The sequence below is a fragment of the Mus caroli genome, chromosome 2 (genome assembly GCF_900094665.2).
Source record: "Mus caroli chromosome 2, CAROLI_EIJ_v1.1, whole genome shotgun sequence".
Classification (NCBI taxonomy): Eukaryota; Metazoa; Chordata; class Mammalia; order Rodentia; family Muridae; genus Mus; species Mus caroli.
This window is the reverse complement of record NC_034571.1, coordinates 106,233,540-106,253,508: the sequence shown is the minus strand read 5'-3', so window position 1 is coordinate 106,253,508 and position 19,969 is coordinate 106,233,540. Positions and strand designations below refer to the sequence as shown.

The 19,969-nt window shown below is 42.2% G+C and overlaps 1 protein-coding gene across 2 annotated transcripts in view; it reads right to left on the bottom strand.

The window, feature by feature from the left end:
- Nucleotides 1-18,889: 18,889 nt before the first annotated feature.
- LOC110289881 (transmembrane and coiled-coil domain-containing protein 5B) overlaps nt 18,890-19,969 on the bottom strand; it is an 11,554-nt gene continuing 10,474 nt past the window's right edge. The window contains exon 12 of one of the 2 annotated variants that reach the window (XM_021156280.1): nt 18,890-19,270. In XM_021156280.1, the coding sequence (XP_021011939.1) occupies nt 19,072-19,270 (199 nt within the window). In that variant the 3' untranslated portion in view covers nt 18,890-19,071. The remainder of the gene's footprint in view (nt 19,271-19,969) is intronic. The other variant, XM_021156282.1, reaches the window with a different exon arrangement.

Genomic DNA, 19,969 nt, shown 5'->3' with positions numbered 1-19,969 from the left:
TGATATAGCTGTCTCTTGTGAGACTATGCTGGGGCCTAGCAAACACAGAAGTGGATGCTCACAGTCAGCTATTGAATGGATCACAGGGCCCCCAATGGAGGAGCTAGAGAAAGTAACCAAGGAGCTAAAGGGATCTGCAACCCTATAGGTGGAACGACAATATGAACTAACCAGTACCCCCTGGAGCTCCTGTCTCTAGCTGCATATGTATCAGAAGATGGCCTAGTTGGCCATCAGTGGAAAGAGAGGCCCATTGGTCTTGCAAACTTTATATGCCCCAATATAGGGGAACGCCAGGACCAAGAAGTGGGAGTGGGTGGGTGGGGGATGGGGGGGTATGGGGGACTTTTGGGATAGCATTGGAAATGTAAATGAAGAAAATACCTAATAAAAAAAGAATTCTGCACTAAAAAAATAATAATAGAAGAAGATGTTTAAATAAGAAAGGCATGAGTTCATGTCTTAGCTCTGGTTTGACTAACAGTACGATTTCTGAGGTATAATGTCCTATAATACTTCAATTTCCTCATCTATGCCTATATTATAGTTTGATTTTTCTTTCTAAATGTACAGCTATAATGTGGCAAAGTACTTAACTTTCTGTGTGGCATAGTACACAAAAATAGCATCAACAACCATGGGTATACATATTTTCCTTTTGTGTGTATCGTTTACTACTTAATGAGCCCTTCCCTTCCTTCCAGTTCACTCAGAGAAAATAACTTGTCCCTTAGTAAAACCTTGTCTGTGTTTGTGACTCATCTCTCTGATTTCTGTGCCTCTATGTTTCCTTAACCTGTACACACTGTCATCTAGTCATGGCTGCTGAGGTCTTCCCCACAGCATTCCTTCCATATACATTTGTGTCCATGTAAAGGATGTGTATTTTAACTATAAAACGTTGTTAAAAAAAAAAAAACTGCTTGGGATAGACTATGGATTTTCACACCACTTCTACCCTTACCCTTGTCATGTCTGTCCTATTCACAAGTCAACACATCATCACCAAGCCTAAATACTGTTCTAGCAATATGGCAAGTGACACTTCTGGTTAATTATGTCATACACAAAAATATGTAAATTCAGAGATGGAGGCTTCACTTAAGATAGGGCTGGGGAAGGCCGGGCGTGGTGGCACACGCCTTTAATCCCAGCACTTGGGAGGCAGAGGCAGGCGGATTTCTGAGTTCAAGGCCAGCCTGGTTTACAAAGTGAGTTCCAGGACAGCCAGGGCTACACANANAAACCTTGTCTNAAAAAAAAAAAAAAAAAAAGATAGGGCTGGGGGAAAAGTTGGGTAACAGCAATTTTATGCATGAGTATGAGGACTCAGGTTTAAATTCCCATAATCCATGCCAAACCAGCCAGGCAATCAACCAACAACAATAAAAATGGGCCTGGTAAGGGGCAAATGCAGGAGTATTGCAGGGGCTTGCTAGAAGCTATGCTAGCTCCAGGTTCTGTGAAAGAAACTGTCTCAAAAGAAAAAGGAGGAATGTGATAGAGGAAGATACCCAGCCCCTTGTTTGCCCTCTAACAAACATACACACTCACATACATGCATGCATATATGACACACACTCTGTATACTCATAAAATATATATGTAAGCACTCATGGACAAAACATCCAAATAAGATGTCAAAATAGAAAATCAAACTTGGCCTGGAGTCCATTCTCTGCCACAAGGCTCCATATACAGGTGGCACCGGGAGAGAGTTGGCTCCCAGGAGTGCAGACAGGCCTGTAAGCACAGGTAAGACCACCACTGCTGCTCAGAGTAACCCACTCGAAACCCTCAAGACACAGGAACCGAGGACCTGCCTGGGACAGGCGTCTTCCAGTTTCTGTCTGTGCCCAGAGATGATCCTGTGCCACAAAACTACATACACAAATATCGCCTGGAGAGAGATGGTCTCCTAGGAGTGCCTATACACCTGCGAGCACAGGTAAGACCACCACTTCTCTTCAAATTCCTGGCCCAAGAGGGACGCTCCCAGAGTCATCAGGACACAGGAAACAAGGAAGAGCTGGGGACAAGACCCTTCTGGTTTCTGACTGCACCCCAGAGCTGACCCTGTACCACAGCTCTCCATACCTAAATTCCTCCTGGAGAGAACTGGTCTCACAGGTTTGCAGGAGAAACAAGCCACAGTTAGAGACAGCAATACCAGCTAACATCAGAGATAACCAGATGGTGAAAGGCAAGTGCAAGAACATAAGCAACAGAAACCAAGGCTACTTGGCATCATCAGAACCCCGTTCTCCCATCACAGAGAATCCTGGTTACCCCAACACACCAGAAAAGCAAGACTCTGAATTAAATTAACATCTCATAATGATGAAAGAGGAATTTAAGAAGGACATAAATAACTCCCTTAAAGAAATACAAGAGAACACAGGTAATCAGGTAGAAGACCTTAAAGAGGAAACACAAAAATCCCTTAAAGAATTACAGGAAAACACAACCAAACAGGTGAAGGAACTGAATGAAACCATCAAGAATCTAAAAATGGAAATAGAAACAATAAAGCAATCACAAAGGGAGACAACCCTGGAGACAGAAAAACCTAAGAAAGAGATCAGTAATCATAGATGCAAGCATCACCAACAGAATACAAGAGGTGCAAAAGAGAATCTCAGGTGCAAAAGATACTATAGAAAACATTGACATAGCAGTCAAAGAAAATGTGAAATGCAAAATCTCCTAACCCAAACATCCAGGAAATCCAGGTCACAAAGAGAAGATCAAATGTAAGGATAATAGGTATAGAAGAAAGTGAAGATTCCTAACTGAAAGAACCAGTAAATATCTTCAACAAAATTATAGAAGAAAGCCTCCCTAACCTAAAGAAAAAGATGCCCATGAACATACAAGAAGCCTACAGAACTCCAAATAGAGTGGATCAGAAAAGATAATAATAATCAAAACACCAAATGCACTAAACAAAGAAAGAATATTAAAAGCAGTAAGGGAAAGAAGTCAAGTAACATATAAAGGCAGACCTATCAGAATTACACCAGACTTCTCACCAAAGACAATGAAAGCTAGAAGATCTTAGGCATATCTCATACAGGCCCTAAGAGAACACAAATGGCAGCCCAGACTACTATACCCAGCAAAACTCTCAATTACCATTGCTGGAGAAACCAAGATATTCCATGACAAAACCAAATTTACACAATGTCTTTCCACAAATCCAGCCCTACAAAGGATAATAGATGGAAAATGCCAACACAAGGAGGGAAACTACACCCTAGAAAAAGCAAGAAAGTAATCTTTCAACAAACCCAAAAGAAGATAACCACACAAACATAAAACTAAAATAAAAAATAACAGGAAGCAATAATCATTGTTCCTTAATATCTCTTAACATCAGTAGACTCCTCCAATAAAAAGACATGGACTAACAGACTGGATATGTAAATAGGTCCCAGCATTTTGCTGCATATAGGAAATGCACCTCAGTGTCAAAGACAAACACTACCTCAGAGTAAAAGGCTGGTAAACAATTTTCCAAGCAAATGGTCCAAAGAAACAAGCTGAAGTAGCCATTTTTTAAAAAGATTTATTTATTATTATATCTAAGTACACTGAAGCTGTCTTCAGATGCACCAGAAGAGGGTGTCAGAGTCAGATCTCATTACTGATGGTTGTGAGTCACTATTTGGTTGCTGGGATTTGAATTCAGGACCTCTGGAAGAGCAGTCAGTGCTCTTAACCACTGACCCACCTCTCTAGCCCAGTAGCCATTCTAATATCAGATAAAATTTACTTTCAACCAAAAGTAATCAAAAAAGATAAGGAAGGACACTTCATACTCATCAAAGGAAAAATCTACCAAGAAGAACTCTCAATTCTGAAAAACTATGCTCCAAATGCAAGGGTACCCACATTCATAAAAGGAACTTTACTGAAGCTCACCTCATGGTACCTTCTCCAAAACTGACCATATAATTGGTCACAAAACAAACATCAACAGATACAAGAAGATTGAAATAATCCCATGCCTCCTATGAGATCACTAAGGATTAAGGCTGGTCTTCAATAGCAAAAACAAAACAAAACAAAACAAAACAAAAGGAAACAACAACAACCAACAGCAACAGAAAACCCATATACACATGGAAGATGAACAACACTCTACTCAATGATAACTTGGTCAAGGAAGAAATAAAGTAAGAAATTAAAGACTTTTTAGAATTTAATGAAAATGAAGGGACAACATACCCAAACTTATGGGGCACAATGAAAGCAGTGCTAAGAGGAAAACCAATAGCTTTGAGTGCCTCCAAAAAGAAACTGGAGAGAGCATACACTAGCAGCTTCACAGCACACCTGAAAGCTCTAGAACAAAAAGAAGCAAATACACCCAAGAGGAGTAGACGACAGGAAATAATCAAACTCAGGGCTGAAATTAACCAATTAGAAATAAAAAGAACTATAAAAGAATCATCAAAACCATGAGCTGATTCTTTGAGAAAAATCAATAAGATAGATAAACCCTTAGCCAGACTAACCAGAGAGTACAGAGACAATATCCAAATTAACACAATCAGAAATGAAAAGGGAGACATAACAACAGAAACTGAGGAAATCCAAAAAAATCATCAGCCCCTACTACTAAAGCCTATACTAACACAACTGGAAAATCTGGATGGAATGGACAATTTTCTAGACAGATACCAAATACTAAAGTTAAATCAGGATCAGATAAACCATCTAAACAGTTCCATAACCCCTAAAGAAATAGAAACAGTCATTAAAAGTCTCCTAACCAAAAAAGCCCAGGACCAGATGAGTTTAGTGCAGAATTCTATGAGACCTTCAAAGGAGACCTAATAACAATACCCCTCAAACTATTCCACAAAATAGAAACTGAAGGAACACTGCCCAGTTCGTTCTATGAAGCCACAATTATGCTGATACCAAAACCACACAAAGACCTAACAAAGAAAACCAGACCAATTTTCCTTATTAATATCAATGCAAAAATACTTAATAAAATTCTTGCCAACTGACTCCAAGACCAAATCAAATCACTATGATCAAGTAGGCTTCATCCCAAGGATGCAGGGATGGTTCAATATACCGAAATCCATCAATTTAATCCATTACATAAGCAAACTCAAAGCAAAAAAAAAAAACACATGATCATTTCATTAGATGCTGAAAAAGCACTTAACAAAATTTAACATCACTTTATGTCTTGGAAAGATCAGGAATTCAAGACCCATGCCTAAGCAAAGTAATAGCAATATACAGCAAACCAGTAGTCAACATCAAACTAAATGGAGAGAAACTTGGAGCAATCCCACTAAAATCTGTGACTAGACAAGGCTGCCATCTCTCTCCCTATGTATTCAATATAATACTTGAAGTTCTAGCTAGAGCAATTAGAGAACAAATGGAGGTCAACAGGATACATATTAGAAAGGAAGAAGTCAAACTATCACGATTTGCAGACAATATGATAGTACACTTAAGTGACCCCAAAACTTCCACCAGAGCACTCCTAAAGCTGATAGGCAACTTGAGCAAAGTTGCTGGATATAAAATTAACTCAAACAAATCAGTGGCCTTCCTATGCTCAAAGGATAAACAGACTGAGAAAGAAAATAGGGAAATGACACCCTTCACAGTAGTTACAAACAATATAAAATATCTTGGTGTGACTCTAACCAAACAAGTGAAAGATCTGTATGACAAGAACTTCAAGTCTCTGAAGGAAGAAATTGGAGAAGAACTCAGAAGATGCAAAGATCTCCCATGCTCATGGTTTGGCAGGATTAATATAGTAAAAATGGCCATCTTCCCAAAAGCAATCCACAGAATCAGTGCAACCCCATCAAAATTCCAACTCAATTCTTCATAGAGTTAGAAAGAGCAATTCTCAAATTCATCTGGAATAACAAAAGACCCAGGAGAGAGAAAACTATACTCAACAATAAAAGAACTTCTGGGGGAATCAGCATCCTTGACCCCAAGCTGTACTACCGAGCAATAGTCATAAAAACTGCATAGTATTGGTACAGTGACAGGCAAGTAGATCAAATTGAATAAAATTGAAGATCCAGAAATGAACCCGCTCACCTATGGTCACTTGATCTTTGACATAGGAGCTAAAACCATCCAGTAGAAAAAAAGACAGCATTTTCAACAAATGGTGCTAGTTCAACTGGCAGTTAGCAGGCAGAAGAATGCACGTCAACTCATTCTTATCTCCTTGTACAAAGCTCAAGTCCAAGTGGATCAAGGATCTTCACATAAAACCAAATGCCCAGTAGTAAAGAAACCAATAGTAAAGAACGTGGGGAAAAGCCTTGAGCACATGGGCACAGGGGAACTTTTCCTGAACAGAATACCAGTAGCTTATGTTCTAAGATCAAAAGTTGACAAATGGGACCTCATAAAGTTGCAAAGCTTCTGTAAGGCAGAGGACACTGTCAATAGGACAAAGCAGCAACCAAAAAATTGGGAAAAGATCTTTACCAATCCTACATCTCACAGATTCTAATATCCAATATATACAAAGAACTCAAGAAGTTAGAATCCAGAGAACCAAATAACCCTATTAAAAATGGGGAACAGAGGTAAACAAAGAATTCTCAAGTGAGGAATACCAAATGGCTGAGAAGCACCTAAAAAAATGTTCAACATCCTTAGTCATCAGGGAAATGCATATCAAAACAACCTGAGATTCCACCTCATACCAGTCAGAATGGCTAAGACCAAAAGCTCAGGTGAGAGCAGATGCTGGCAAGGATGTGAAGAAAGAGGAACACTCCTCCATTGCTGGTGGGATTGCAAGCTGGTACAACCACTCTGGAAATCAGGTTTGCAGTTCCTCAGAAAATTGGACATAGTACTACAAGAGGACCCAGCTATACTACTCCTGGGCATACCCAGAAGATGCTCCAACATGTAATAAGGACACATGCTCCACTATGTTCACAGTAGCCTTATTTATAATAGCCAGAAAATGGAAAGAATCCAGATGTCTCTCAACAGAGGAATGAATACAGAAAATGTGGTATATTTACACAATGGATTACTACTCAGCTATTAAAAACAAATGAATTCATGAAATTTGTAGGCAAATAAATGGACCTAGAAAATATCATCCTGAGTGAGGTAACCCAATCACAAAAGAACACACATTGAATACACTCACTGATAAATGGATATTAGCCCAGAAGTTCAGAATACCCAAGGTACAATTCACAGACCAAATGAAGCTCAAGAAGAAGGAAGACCAAAGTATGGATACTTCGGTCCTTCTTAGAAGGGGGAACAAAGTACCCATGGTGTGTGTGGGGGGGAGATACAGAGACAAAGTATGGAGCAGAGACTGAAGGAAAGCCCATCCAGAGACTGCCCCACCTGGAAATCCATCCCATATGCAGTCACCAAATCCAGACGCTATTGTGGATACCAACAAGTGCTTGCTGACAGGATAATATAATATAGCTGTCTCCTGAGAGGCTCTGTCAGTGCTTGACAGATACAGAGGTGAATGCTCTCAGCCAATCATTGGACTGAGCACAGGGTTCCCAATGAGGATCTAGAGAAAGGACTGAAGGAGCTGAAGGAGCTTGCAGCCCCATAGGAGGAACAACAATATGAACCAACTAGTACCCCCAGAACTCCCAGGGACTAAACCACCAACCAAAGAAAACACATGGTGGGACTCTTGGCTCCAGCTACATATGTAGCAGAGGATGGTCTTTTTGGACATCAATGGGAGGAGAGGCCCTTGGTCCTGAGAAGGTAGGGGAATGCCAGGAAAGGGAAGCAGGAGTGGGTGGGTTGGTGAGCAGAGGGAGGGGATAGTGGGTTTTTGGAGGGGAAACCAGGAAAAGCGATAACATTTGAAAGGTAAATAAAGAAAACATCTAATTAAAAAATCAAACTGAATGATCTAAAACATCTTTGAAGTGTTTTGATGTCTATACCTAGATTAAACTGTATATGAAGTACAAAGAAGGATGACTGGACAGAGGAATGGATAAAGTCACATCTTTAATAAGGCATACAAAGTAAAATGTTTCTTTAAAAAACTTGTGGTAGAGACATGGGTGTTCTTTGAAATGTGTGTGTGTGTGTACTTGAAAAAAATGAGAAAATGTAACAGAATCAATACCACTAGTATATTGTTTGCTGGCATTATCTGGTAAAAATAAGGAAATACAATAAAATTAAGATTCTTGTCTTCCTGTAGGAATATAAACTCCTACAATACTGAGCCTATGTGCTCAGAGATGGACAGAGGTGGCATAAGCTGTCTTTGCAATGGAAAGCATCTCACAAGGTCACCCTAACACTTCCTAGTCTGTTGCCCTGGATCCTCCCTGGGCTGTGTTTCTCAAATGATCCCCACAGACATTTGAGTTTCAGCCCCTACTGTAAATATGTATGAGCCAGTAAGATGGTTATGGATTATTGACCTCATAATTCATTTCCAGGGATTTTTAAAAAAAAACATGAAGTGTTTAATGTTCTCAGAAACACCTATAAATTTATTGAAATAGTATGTAGATGGTGCTTATGACCCTATGGTTCTGGGAAGACAGCTCATAGATTTTTATTGTTTTTCCCTTTTAAGAGATTCATGATTCAAGGATGAGAACCACCACAAGTTAAGTACAGTAATAGGTTTTAAATTCTTCAAATTTTAAAGTACCGTCTTCGCATAGTCAATCAAGTGCACTCTTGTTCTTGATGCAACGTGTGCCTTCTTGAGACATGTGCCTAAGAGTGTGAGAGAGGGAGAGGAGAGGTATGTAAGAAACAGGATGGCGTGAGGAAGAGAGAGGCAGGTCCAGATGGTAAGGTAAGATTGATTGAAGGCAAGGGACTAAGGGTAGTATAATGCCAGACTCTGTGGCCCTGGAATGAGTGGTCTTTTTTATTTGCACACTGAAAGACTCGTGACTTTTGCTTTCCTGCTTCTCATGCAGTTAGATCTCACTTCTGCCTGGGGCAATCCTCCAGACACACCCATTTCATTGCCCTTAATTCCCTTGCATTTAAGTTCAGCCATAAAGTCTGGAGTCTTACATATAGGTGGCTCAGCTTCAGTGAAGAACTTATTATCCCTGACTCTCAGCTTCTTCCATGGACAGAACCAAAGCAAACGCTTGTGTCTTGAATGTATGGAAAAATTGAAAATGGCTCTTCTTCACTTAGAGAAACTAGAAGAATCTCTATGGATCCAACAAGCTGATCAGGTTGCAATATGGTCCTCCCATCTAAAGCTTGTGGCTGTCATCTCAACACTCGGATGGGCCTTCTCTGAGTGTGCTAAGTAAGTCTGTAACTGTCACACCAGTGTCCTTTCAACATTGTTACACACTAACATGCAATCAGAACTTAGAAAAAAATGGATGGCAGGGCTCCTCTATAACCACCGAAGAACCCACTTACCCCCTAGATGTGCACCCCCAGTCATCCCCAAGTCGCCTGCCTACTCAGGTACACTCCTACTTAGGAGAAATTTCTTTATTAGATCACCTATAGGAGGTTAGTGAAAAGAAGATTCGAGGAAGGATTTCTCATGCTTGCTCTGCTGCCATCTGTCTTAGTTCTTCTGACATCTGTGCATTAGGAGCCTGTTTAACAGCATTCCGGACCTCCACCTACCACATGCCAGGACCACCACTCACCAAACAGTTGTGAAAACCCAAAGTATCTCCAGGCATTGTCAAATGTGCACAGGGTCAAAATCTTCAGTGCTTTAACACGAGTAGACTCAGTAAACCCTGGGCCAGCTCTTAAAGCAGAGGCTCTCAACCTGTTCTCAACCCCCAAAGGAGTAGCATGTCGGATATCCTGAATATCAGATTTTTACATTGATTCATAACAAAACCTACAGTTATGAAGTAGCAACAAAATAAATTTATGGCTGGGGGGTCACCATGACATGAGAAACGTTCAAGGGTCATAGCATTAGGGAGGTTGAGAACCACTGTCTTAAAGGCTCAGGGTGGAACTTGGGGATGAATCCACAGCACAAAAACTGTTATCTATTTTCAGACATGTGTGCAGTCCACCCCTCCACAGCATCTCCAAAGCAAGCACTGAAATACCAGTAGGCCAAGGTCCTTCCAGTTGTCCTCTTCACATGTCTCCTGCTCCAGAGAGACCAGAGCACCCATTAAACCCTAGACTGTTCTCTTTCTGATTGTCCATACGGTTGCAGTACCTCAGCTTCACCTCAAAAAACCCAGTTTCTCACCAAGAGATATCAGTGCGACTCATTGGGTCTTAGGGTGGATTTCACAACAGACCGTCATTAGAACAAGGTGTACAGCTTTGCTTTTCTCATTTACACAGAAGCATCTAGAGTCATGTGATCCTAGAGCCATGTGATCCTAGAGTCATGTGATCCTAGAGTCATGTGATCCTAGAGTCATGTGATCCTAGAGTCATGTGATCCTAGAGTCATGTGAGGTGTAATGATGCTCCCAGCCAAGAAGAAGACAATGGTGAATACTGAGCTGGGACTCATGACTCCCTGTGGATCAGGAACAAGAGCAGAAGCAAGGTGCACTGGCAGGGATCTGGGCTTTGCTTGCACTGCTTTGTGGCTTAGCTCTCCATTACGGTGAAAGCAGTCTTTTGTGGAGTGGACAGGGCAGCTGTTAAACTAAATATCACCATTAACAAAAGTATGCTTCATAGTGTACCAGCAGCCCCTAATTAGTATGTCTCTAATGATGAGCCAAGGATAAAAGAGGAAAGACAGACACATGGGAGGGAAGGAAGAAAGGAGGGAGGAGGGAGGGAGGGAGGGAGGGAGGGAGGAAAAAAGGAAGGAAGGAAGGAAGGAAGGAAGGAAGGAAGGAAGGAAGGAAGGAAGGAAGGAAGGAAAGAAGGAAGGGAGGAAAGAAGGAAGACCAACATTATGGTTTGAATATGAAATGTCTCTAGAGGCTCAATGGGAAGTTGTTGAACTTGTGGAAGGTGGGCTTCGGTAGAGAAAATGGACCGTGAGAGTGTAGCTCACAGCTCTTAGCCTATCCCTGCTCCTACCTATTTTCTCTGCTTCTCCATCTACAGAGCTGTGAGGAAGCTGTTGGCAAGTCCTGCTGCCACAAACCAAGATGGGCCAGATTAAGCCCATCTTGCTACCAAGAGTTGACTGACTTGATGGAATAATCCTGAACTGCAAGTGAAACAAACAAACAAACAAACAAACAAACAAACCTTCTTCATTAAGTTAGTCAGGCCAGGGCTTTATCACAATAAATAATGCAAGTACTACGTGCAGATTCATAGGTGCAGGGGAGCTAGAATAGAACTATGCTCACCCAAGATGTCTTTCAGTCTTCTGAACTTTTGTCTGCACTAGTTCAGTCTTCTGACTTCCATGCTGAGGCAGAGACTCTCTAGGCCTTTGCCAGATGGTACAGGCTGAATACCCAGCTCTTACACATGGCTAGAATACTAGAGAGAAAGAGAAGATTGTTGCTGTGCAATTTCTTCTCCCACACACTGTCCTTTACTTCCAGGTTTGGCTTCAGATATTTGCATATTTGCATATTATTGGTTTAGGAGAGTACCCCTTGGCTAATTTCTATTAATCATTTAGACCGTGAGCAAGGAAAAATGGTTCAGACATTTTGTTTTGACTGGGTTAAGTCTTTGTATTTATATGGAGAAATCAGGCAGTGTGGAGAGAGTAGAAGCTATTCATTTTGTTTTGCTTTTTAAAACTCCCCCCTCATAAGCTGATTGGCTCAACCTTAGGGAGTAAGAGTTTAAGAGTTTAAGACACACTTCATGTCTGCTGAATGAGCTCTTTGGAGAAATGGCTTAATATGGAGACTAATATTTTCAAGGTTCTACATACATAAATGACATTCATATAAAGTTAGTAGCTATGTCAAAACTTAAGTGTAAAATGCTTTTAAAGACCATACTCAAAAAACAAAAACAAACAAACAAACAAAAAGTCACACGCAAAAGGCTAGACAATCTACCACTACAGTCTACCACAGAAACAGTTCTTACATTGCTATTATCTGAAACTCATCCTCACTATAACATAAAGAAGGATGCTGGGCTCTCAGTTCCCAGGAACCTTGGCTCTGTAGAGAATCACAGCTGGAAATATGCAACTTTGTGTTTGAGGCCTAGAGAATTTGACCATTCTACTAACCTCCCTGCTGAACTCTCAGCCAGCTGCCCCAAGCCTTTCACAAACAAAGCCCTGAAGATGGAGATGCCTGTATAATTCAGAATAAAGTCACTTGGTCAAGTGTGGAGTGGAGTGGGGGTGGGGAGATGGGATGGGCCAGGAGAACAGGCATATCTACTTTTAAGTTGAAGAGCCTTTTAAGTTGAAGAGGGCATTTGTGCTACAAATTTGTTTATTTGTGTGGAGCTACTTGCAAACCATTTTTTATTGGTAAGCTTAGCAATATATGTATATGTACATATATATATACACACACACATATGTATATGTATATATATAGCAAAAGGGATATACATACATACATACACACACACACACACACACACATCTTCCAATTTTAGCAAAAATGGAAAGAATCAAACAAACAAACAAAAAAAAACCCAGATTCCAAGTAACCTTAGAGATTAGCTGTAACACTACAGCTTAGACACTGTATATGTGTTTTGCATAAGGAAGAGTCTGACTGGGTTATAGGAACATTTCCCAGAACTGGTGTTCTCATCCAGAGAGCCTGAGAAAATAGCCCCTCAATTAAGATTAATATCAGAGCCTACAGAGAATAATGGCTTCATTGAAAATTCAATTACAAGCCAAATTCTTTCTCTCTGGTTAGAAATATCTTCCCAATCTCATAAAGATTTGACATCAGCAAGTGAAAGGGCAAGAAAAGACACAGATGAGACAAGCTCTTAGAAACAGAGCTTATAGAACTGCTGTCATCTCTCGGATTAGAGAGAAAAAGCCAAGGTGAATAGCTAGGAAGTGAGATTTTGAATAGTTAGAAGCGAGGTCTCTGTGTGTCTGTCTCCATGTCAAAACAGGCCGTAAGAGATCCTGAAACTGTGTTTGGGGGGAATGTACTTCAAACCCTTGATTTTAGAGGCACCCTGAGATTTTAATGTTTCTAGTTCTCCATATCGAGGTATCCCCATTTCAAGTTTTGGGCAAATGGTGTATGATTTAACACAAACCTCCTCAGCCACATGTCTATTCATCTCTTTGTACTTCACGATCATTCTTCATAGTGACAGAGACTTGATAACAAGCTGGCTTAGCCATTGCAAGCACACACACACACACACACACACACACACACGAGAGAGAGAGAGAGAGAGAGAGAGTACTATCAAGAGCAATTTCATATAAAAGATGTATTCAGACCTAGTTCTTGTTTCCCTTTGTATTTAATCTTCAATAATTCAACCACTCCAGACTCTGGTTCTTTGAGTCTTCTTTTATCTCCCTTGGATTTTAACTAGTCTGCTACTTAGCCACAAATATCAATAGAATCACCCACTATGGCTAACATTGGTTGAAAAAACAACATCCTGCCAGCCACTATGCTTATTGGTTGAGACAGCCTTGCCTATTCTTGTTTTGTCTGCCAAGAATGCAAAGTTCGACCTCCCTTTTATCCAGGCCATTTCTTAGAGTTCCCTGGAAGGATGAGATGCTGTCCTTGGATAAAAGCCAGGTGTTCATACTTACCGTGCTTGTAACCAAATGGTCCTTCTGCAAGCTTATTATCTTCCTCCTGCAACTAGCTCACCGTGTGGCCAGGCATCTACCATGAGATTGACATTGCCCTCCCTCCCCACCCCCACCCCCCACCCCCGACTTCGAGGAGCTGTGTTAGATCTAGAGAACCTGTGCAAATAAGCACGAAGCTTCTGCTTCAGCTGTCAGCAGGAAAGTTCTTTGTTCCTCAGGAATATTGGAATATCGAGTCTTCTGCCAACATCTTGCTGCAGGTTAACTTGTTACTGATGCTGCCTGCATACTTCCCGATAATGCTCTGTACATTGATTAGCACACTGGGTCCCCCATAAAATCTATTAAAATCAACAGTCAAGGAGTTGGAGAGATGGCTCATTGATAAAGTCCATGTCATGCAGGGGCAAGGACTTGAATTCAGATTCCCAAGAACTGAGATTAAAAAGCCCAATGCAGAACATATGCCTACAATCGCAGTGCTAGGGTTTGGGGCAGAAACTGTAGGATCTTTGGGACAGTGAGTCTGGCCCAATTGGTGAGCTTCAGGTCCAGTGAGAGACCCTGTTTCAAAAAGTAAAGTGGAATAGATGGAGAGATAGCTCAGCAATTGATAGCATTGAATGTTCTTGAAGAAAAGCGTCAACTCTCAGCGCCTATAGGGCAGCTACCTTCTCTAACTCCAGTCCCAAGGGATCTGATGCCCTCTTCTGGCCTCCATGAGTACTGCATGCACATGACCCACAGGTGCCTTACTCCCTCCGAGGTTGTTTCTGCCTTGACTTTAATCAGTGATAGAGTGTGACCTGAGAGTATAAATTATCCTTTCCTCCCCCAAGTTTCTCCTTCTCACGCTGTTTTTTAAGAACTTTAGAAACCTTAATTCATTGACAAAAACATTAAAGGAGAACAGGTTTACATTGTCTTAGAGTTCATCATGGCGGGGAGACATGGCGATGGGAAGGGATGTCAGGGAGGCAGAAGCTGGTAGCCGCTTGACCACATTGCATCCACATTCAGGAAGCAGAGAGAGGATGGAGAGCAGGGAGTGGAGCCAGGCTATGAAACCTTAAAGCCGCCTCCCAGAGATAGACTTCCTCCATCAAGGTTCCACTTCCTACAGATTCCATAACCTACCCAAACAGTGCAGCCAGCTGAGGACCAAGTGCTCAACACATGAGAGACTACAGGAGATATTTCATACTCAGAACCATAGCTTCCTGTCCTGGCCCTCTAAGCACGGGAATTATGAGCATGCGTAGTCACACCCACCAGCATTCACACGCCTTCTTGGGAACTGAACTCTGGTCTTCATGCATATGTTGCAAGCACTTGGGGCACTTTATCTAAGTCACCTTCCCACCGCGTCACTGTTCATTTAAAGCAGTGTTCTTCTGCTTCTGTAATTCTTCTGGTGTCAGCCTCCTCTTTTGGGGGACAGCAAATCCTTGGTGCTTTTGCAACATGGACCTTCAGCATAATCTATAGGTCCAAGATTCCAACTGGGTGGCTCCCTACTTCACTCCATATGTTCCTGAGCCAGTGCTTTGCAGCCACTCTATCTAACCAGCATAGAAGGATGCAGTATGTCTAAGTATATCTCATGCAGAAGGATGGAGTATGAGAGAAGGGCTCGATGCATAGAGAATTATTAAGAATCGTGTGACAGAAGGAAGACGACTCAGATATTAAAAACAATGACTTCATAAAATTCGCAGGCAAATGGATGGAACTTGAAAATGTCGTCCTGAGTGGCGTAACCCAGTCACAAAAGAATGTGCACGGTATGTACTCACCGATAAGTGGATATTAGCCCAAAAGTTTGGAATACCCAAGATTCAATTCACAGACCATATGAAGCCTAAGAAGAAGGAAGACCAAAATGTGGATGCTTCAGTGCTTCTTAGAATGGTAAACAAAACACTCACAGGAGGAAACATGGAGACAAAGTGTGGAGCAGAGACCGAAGGAAAGGCCATCCAGAGACTGCCCCACCTGGAGACCCATCCTATATACAGCCACCAAACCTGGACGCTATTGTGGATGCTGGGAAGTGCTTACTGATATGGATGTCTCCTGAGAGGCTCTGCCAGTGCCTGACAAATATAGAGGTGGATGCTTGCAACCAACCATTGGACTGAGCACAGGGGTCCCTGATGTAGGAGAAGGGATTGAAGGAGCAGAGGGGGTTTGCAGCCCCATGGAGGGAGCAACAGTGTCAACAGGCCAGAGCCCTGAGCTCCTGAGGACTGGACCACCAACCAAAGAATACACATGGAGGGACCCGTAGCGTTGGCTGCATATATGGCAGAGAATGGCCTTGTTGGCATCAGTGGGAGGAGAGGCCTTTGTGCCCTAGTAGGTTTGATGCCCCAGTGTTGGGGAATGGCAGGGTGGGAAGATGGGAGGGGGTGGGTGGATGGGGGAGCATCCTCACAGAGGCAAGGGAAGGAGGGGGGGATGTGATAGAGGGTTTCCGAAGGGGAGACCTGGAAAGGGGAAAATTTTTGAGATATAGAGGAAATATCTAATAAAAAAAAGCAGAACACACACACACACACACACACACACACACACACACACGAATCATGTGACAAGGGATGCATGTGTCAAGGAATCCCCTGATTGCACTTTCTGATTAGCTGTGGCCATATCTTTCATCTCCACATAATATAAATGTAGCCTTAGAATCTCGGTCATGTTTACTCTCACTGAGATGAAGCACATGAGCAAAGCAACGGGAGAAGGGTTGATTTCACTCACAGCTCCGTTCAATGGCTCATCCTCAAGAGCAGTGAGAGGAGGGACTTAAGCAGCACAGGAACCTGGAGGCGGGAGTTCCTGTACAGACCATGGAGGAGAGCTGCTTACTGGCTTGCTTCCCACGGCTTGCCCAGTCCGCCTTTTTATACAACCCAGGACCACCAGTCCAGGGATGGCCCCACCCACAGTGACTGTGCCCACCCACATTACTAATTAAGAAAATGCCCTACAGGCTTGCCTGCAGTCCAACCATATGCGGCATTTTCCCAATGATGGCTCCTTCCTTGCTGATGACTCGGTCCTGTGTCAAACTGACATAGTATTAGTCTGCAGAGAGTCCCAAATGCTGAAGCTTCAGCATAGAAAGCCTCAGGCATGGGTCCTGCCCTGAAAGGGACCTGGAGTAACACAGATTTCTGCAGATAGACTTGTATTAATGAGTTATGGGCAGGGAATCCTGGGGAGAGCCTCCCAGCTCTGTGCCTGCTGAATCCCTATGGATCACTCCACCTTGGCGTCTAGACGTGCCTTCACCACATCCAGTACTTTATTATAATGTTACCTTCTCAGTGAACACTGTGACTGCTCCTTCTCAGTCCCCACCCCTGACTGCCTCATTATCTGCTTGCCAGCTAAGATGTGGGCCCAATTCAGTCTGTCTTTTCAATACTATAAATCTAATATCTAGAATATTGACTATACCAACGAAATTATTCTATACATTTCTTTTAGAGTGATTGGTTGAATGAGCAAATTAAGACCAATTTGAATTATTAGAACACCGAGAATTATCCAGGAATGACATCTAATTGATCTTCCCTACTAAAACTTGCTAGTTGGATGAAACCAGCGGAAGTGCTTTATCTGATTTGGCCACAAGAGGGTACTGTTGATCAGTTTTAAAATTTTTTGCAGGCGCCACATTCAGAGCTTATTCATATTTTCGACTTTCTTAGACCCCAGAAAAGAAACCTGAGATACGTCTGCAGCCAAAACATAGTGTGCTGCCTCTACTCCAATGTTCTTGAACAAAACTGTTAACGTCTGTAGCAAGAATGAGCTCTAAAAGAGAAAACTTCCCCAGAAATCAAGAACATGTGGAATATACAAAAAATATAATTAAAAAGGCTACTATGCTGTCACAGCTTCTGTGAGTACAGAGATGCCACCAGCTGGACAGGTGACCTTTGTTTCCACTGTGTCCCTCCCTCCTTTCTGTCCTATCAGCTCTTTGTCAGTACTCCTGAAAGTAAACGCTTTTATGATGTGGGATCCCAGCCTCACAGTTTCAGTTGTATCTCTGGAGGCAGCAGGCTGGAAAAGAAGCCATTTGCTCTTTTACTAAGTCCTTTATCCTCAGTATCACTGTAATGAGGGGCTGTGTGGTGCTGTAAGACCCCCTTCCGGGGACCCCCACTCTAGTCTCAGGAGTGAGAGAGCACCCAAAGAAACACGAGAATCTATTGCTGTAAGTAATCACATGAGGCAGTTTAATGACGGAGCTCCAGACCGACACATGCATCCCACACACTAACGGATGTCGGCCATGAGGCTCGAAAGCTAGGGGTTTTTATGGGTAAGGGGCTTAGGGGTGTAGAATTCAGCATAGCGACACATTATTGGCTTATTTAAACATCAGCAGAAAAATTACATGTACGTGCAGGGTGTCAGAGTTCTGTGAGTTGTTGACTCAGTTCAGATAGCCCTGTTATGTCTTTACATTCCTCTTTATCTTTAAGGTTAAGCTGTTCCTTTCTTTGTTTTCAGCCCCAGGCAGCCTCTAGGCTCACCAACAACCAGCAATTTCTCAGTACTTTATATGACTTACAGGTCTTGAAATTTCATCTTTCTTTTAGTTCTTGGTGAGGAATAAGGAGGACCCCTGTGTCAAGGTCACGGCACTTAGAACTACAGGAAATCCAGGGAAGGTTCTAGGAGCTTTAGGTAGAGAGTGGGAAAGACTGTCTTCAGTTGGGAGGAATTAGAAGGTAGCATTCAATGATAATCAAATCTATTTGCTTAGCTATATCTAAAGCTTTTTATTTGGTTGTATCTAGAACTATTTTCTAAATTTTATACTTTTATTAACACTTGAATTTTAATTTTTTCTCACTTAAGAATGAGTAATTACCTATGCATAGAAAAAAGATCATTTTGTTTTTCAGCACGTCACTTTTAAGACATAATACAAAGCACAAAAAGCTATAGGGAGAGAATATGCTATTGCTGAAAATCTAGTTCCACGAGTGGTCTCATGCATGCCTCCTTTAAATGACTGAGACTCTAATAAACATGGTTTTATTTTTCCTTTAATAAAGTGAAGCAGAAAATGGACATACTACGGGAGTTTTAATTTATGCCTTGTCTCAACAGAACAAGGAACTTGAGGATTACATCGATGTCCCCAGGACACACAGATTGACACAGCAAACTCTGGTCAAATGCATTCTGTATTTGACAGAGAGACACTCCAGGAGAGAATTAAATAGAAAGCTCAGCTGTCACCTAGAAGCTCTGAATCCTTGGCTTCCAGTTCCTGCCCAGCCCACATCACTAACGCAGGGCCACAGCCAGGGCCCCTGCATTGGGAGCACCTGGCAGGTGTGGTAACACACCTAGTGTGGTAGCACGTCTTCCACTTCTAGGGTAAGGAAGGGAAACAATACGTCCCTTAGCCACTTCAAGCTACTTCTGCTCATCAGCATGGGCAGGGTGTCCACAAGAAAGTCCGGGTTTACATACTGCAGGTGGAAGAACACGTAACCCAGTAACCGGATGACAATCATGACCATGAAGAAAAGGTACCGGAAGTGCCTGCAAAGAGGAACTCATTAGCATATGGGAACAGACTAGCTCAACCTTAGCCATGAGACAGTAACTTGTAAACGGCTGCTGAATTGCTTTGGCAAACCCATTGGCGGGCTTAGGGGATGGGGACAGAGACAGTGAATACGGGTTAACTGCAAAACAGAGAAACTGCGATTTAGTGGTCAAGCACTGAACATTGCTATTGTGACATGGAAGTTTTCCAATAGAAGAGATGACCTTCTGGGGTCTATCTAAAGGGCAGGCTTTTTGGAGGCTGACAGTAGATGCTTAACATGGTCACATTGTGAGCCTCACGGCCAGAGTGCTCTCCATGCCTCCTACAAGTAATTCTAGGAAAGTGAAGATAAGTCTCCTTGTTTCAAAACTTAGAAAATGAAAAGGTAGAGAATTCAAGTGACACCCCCTGCCCCCCGTTTCTCTACAGTAAAACAACGAAGCAAGTTAATGCATCCTGTCTTCTCTTTCCTAGAATGTAGCAAGTATTGCGGGCAAGTATGAGAGACTGGAAGGGAGCACTCTGGGGAACAGAAGAGGAAACGGAATGGAGTCTATAGTTCCCATCCTGACCTACTCAGGAGCAGCCACTATTTCCTCCAGCTACTCAGAACCACGTGAGTCTGATGTCCTGACTCTGGAGAGAGAGAGAGAGAGAGAGAGAGAGAGAGAGAGAGAGAGAGAGAGAGA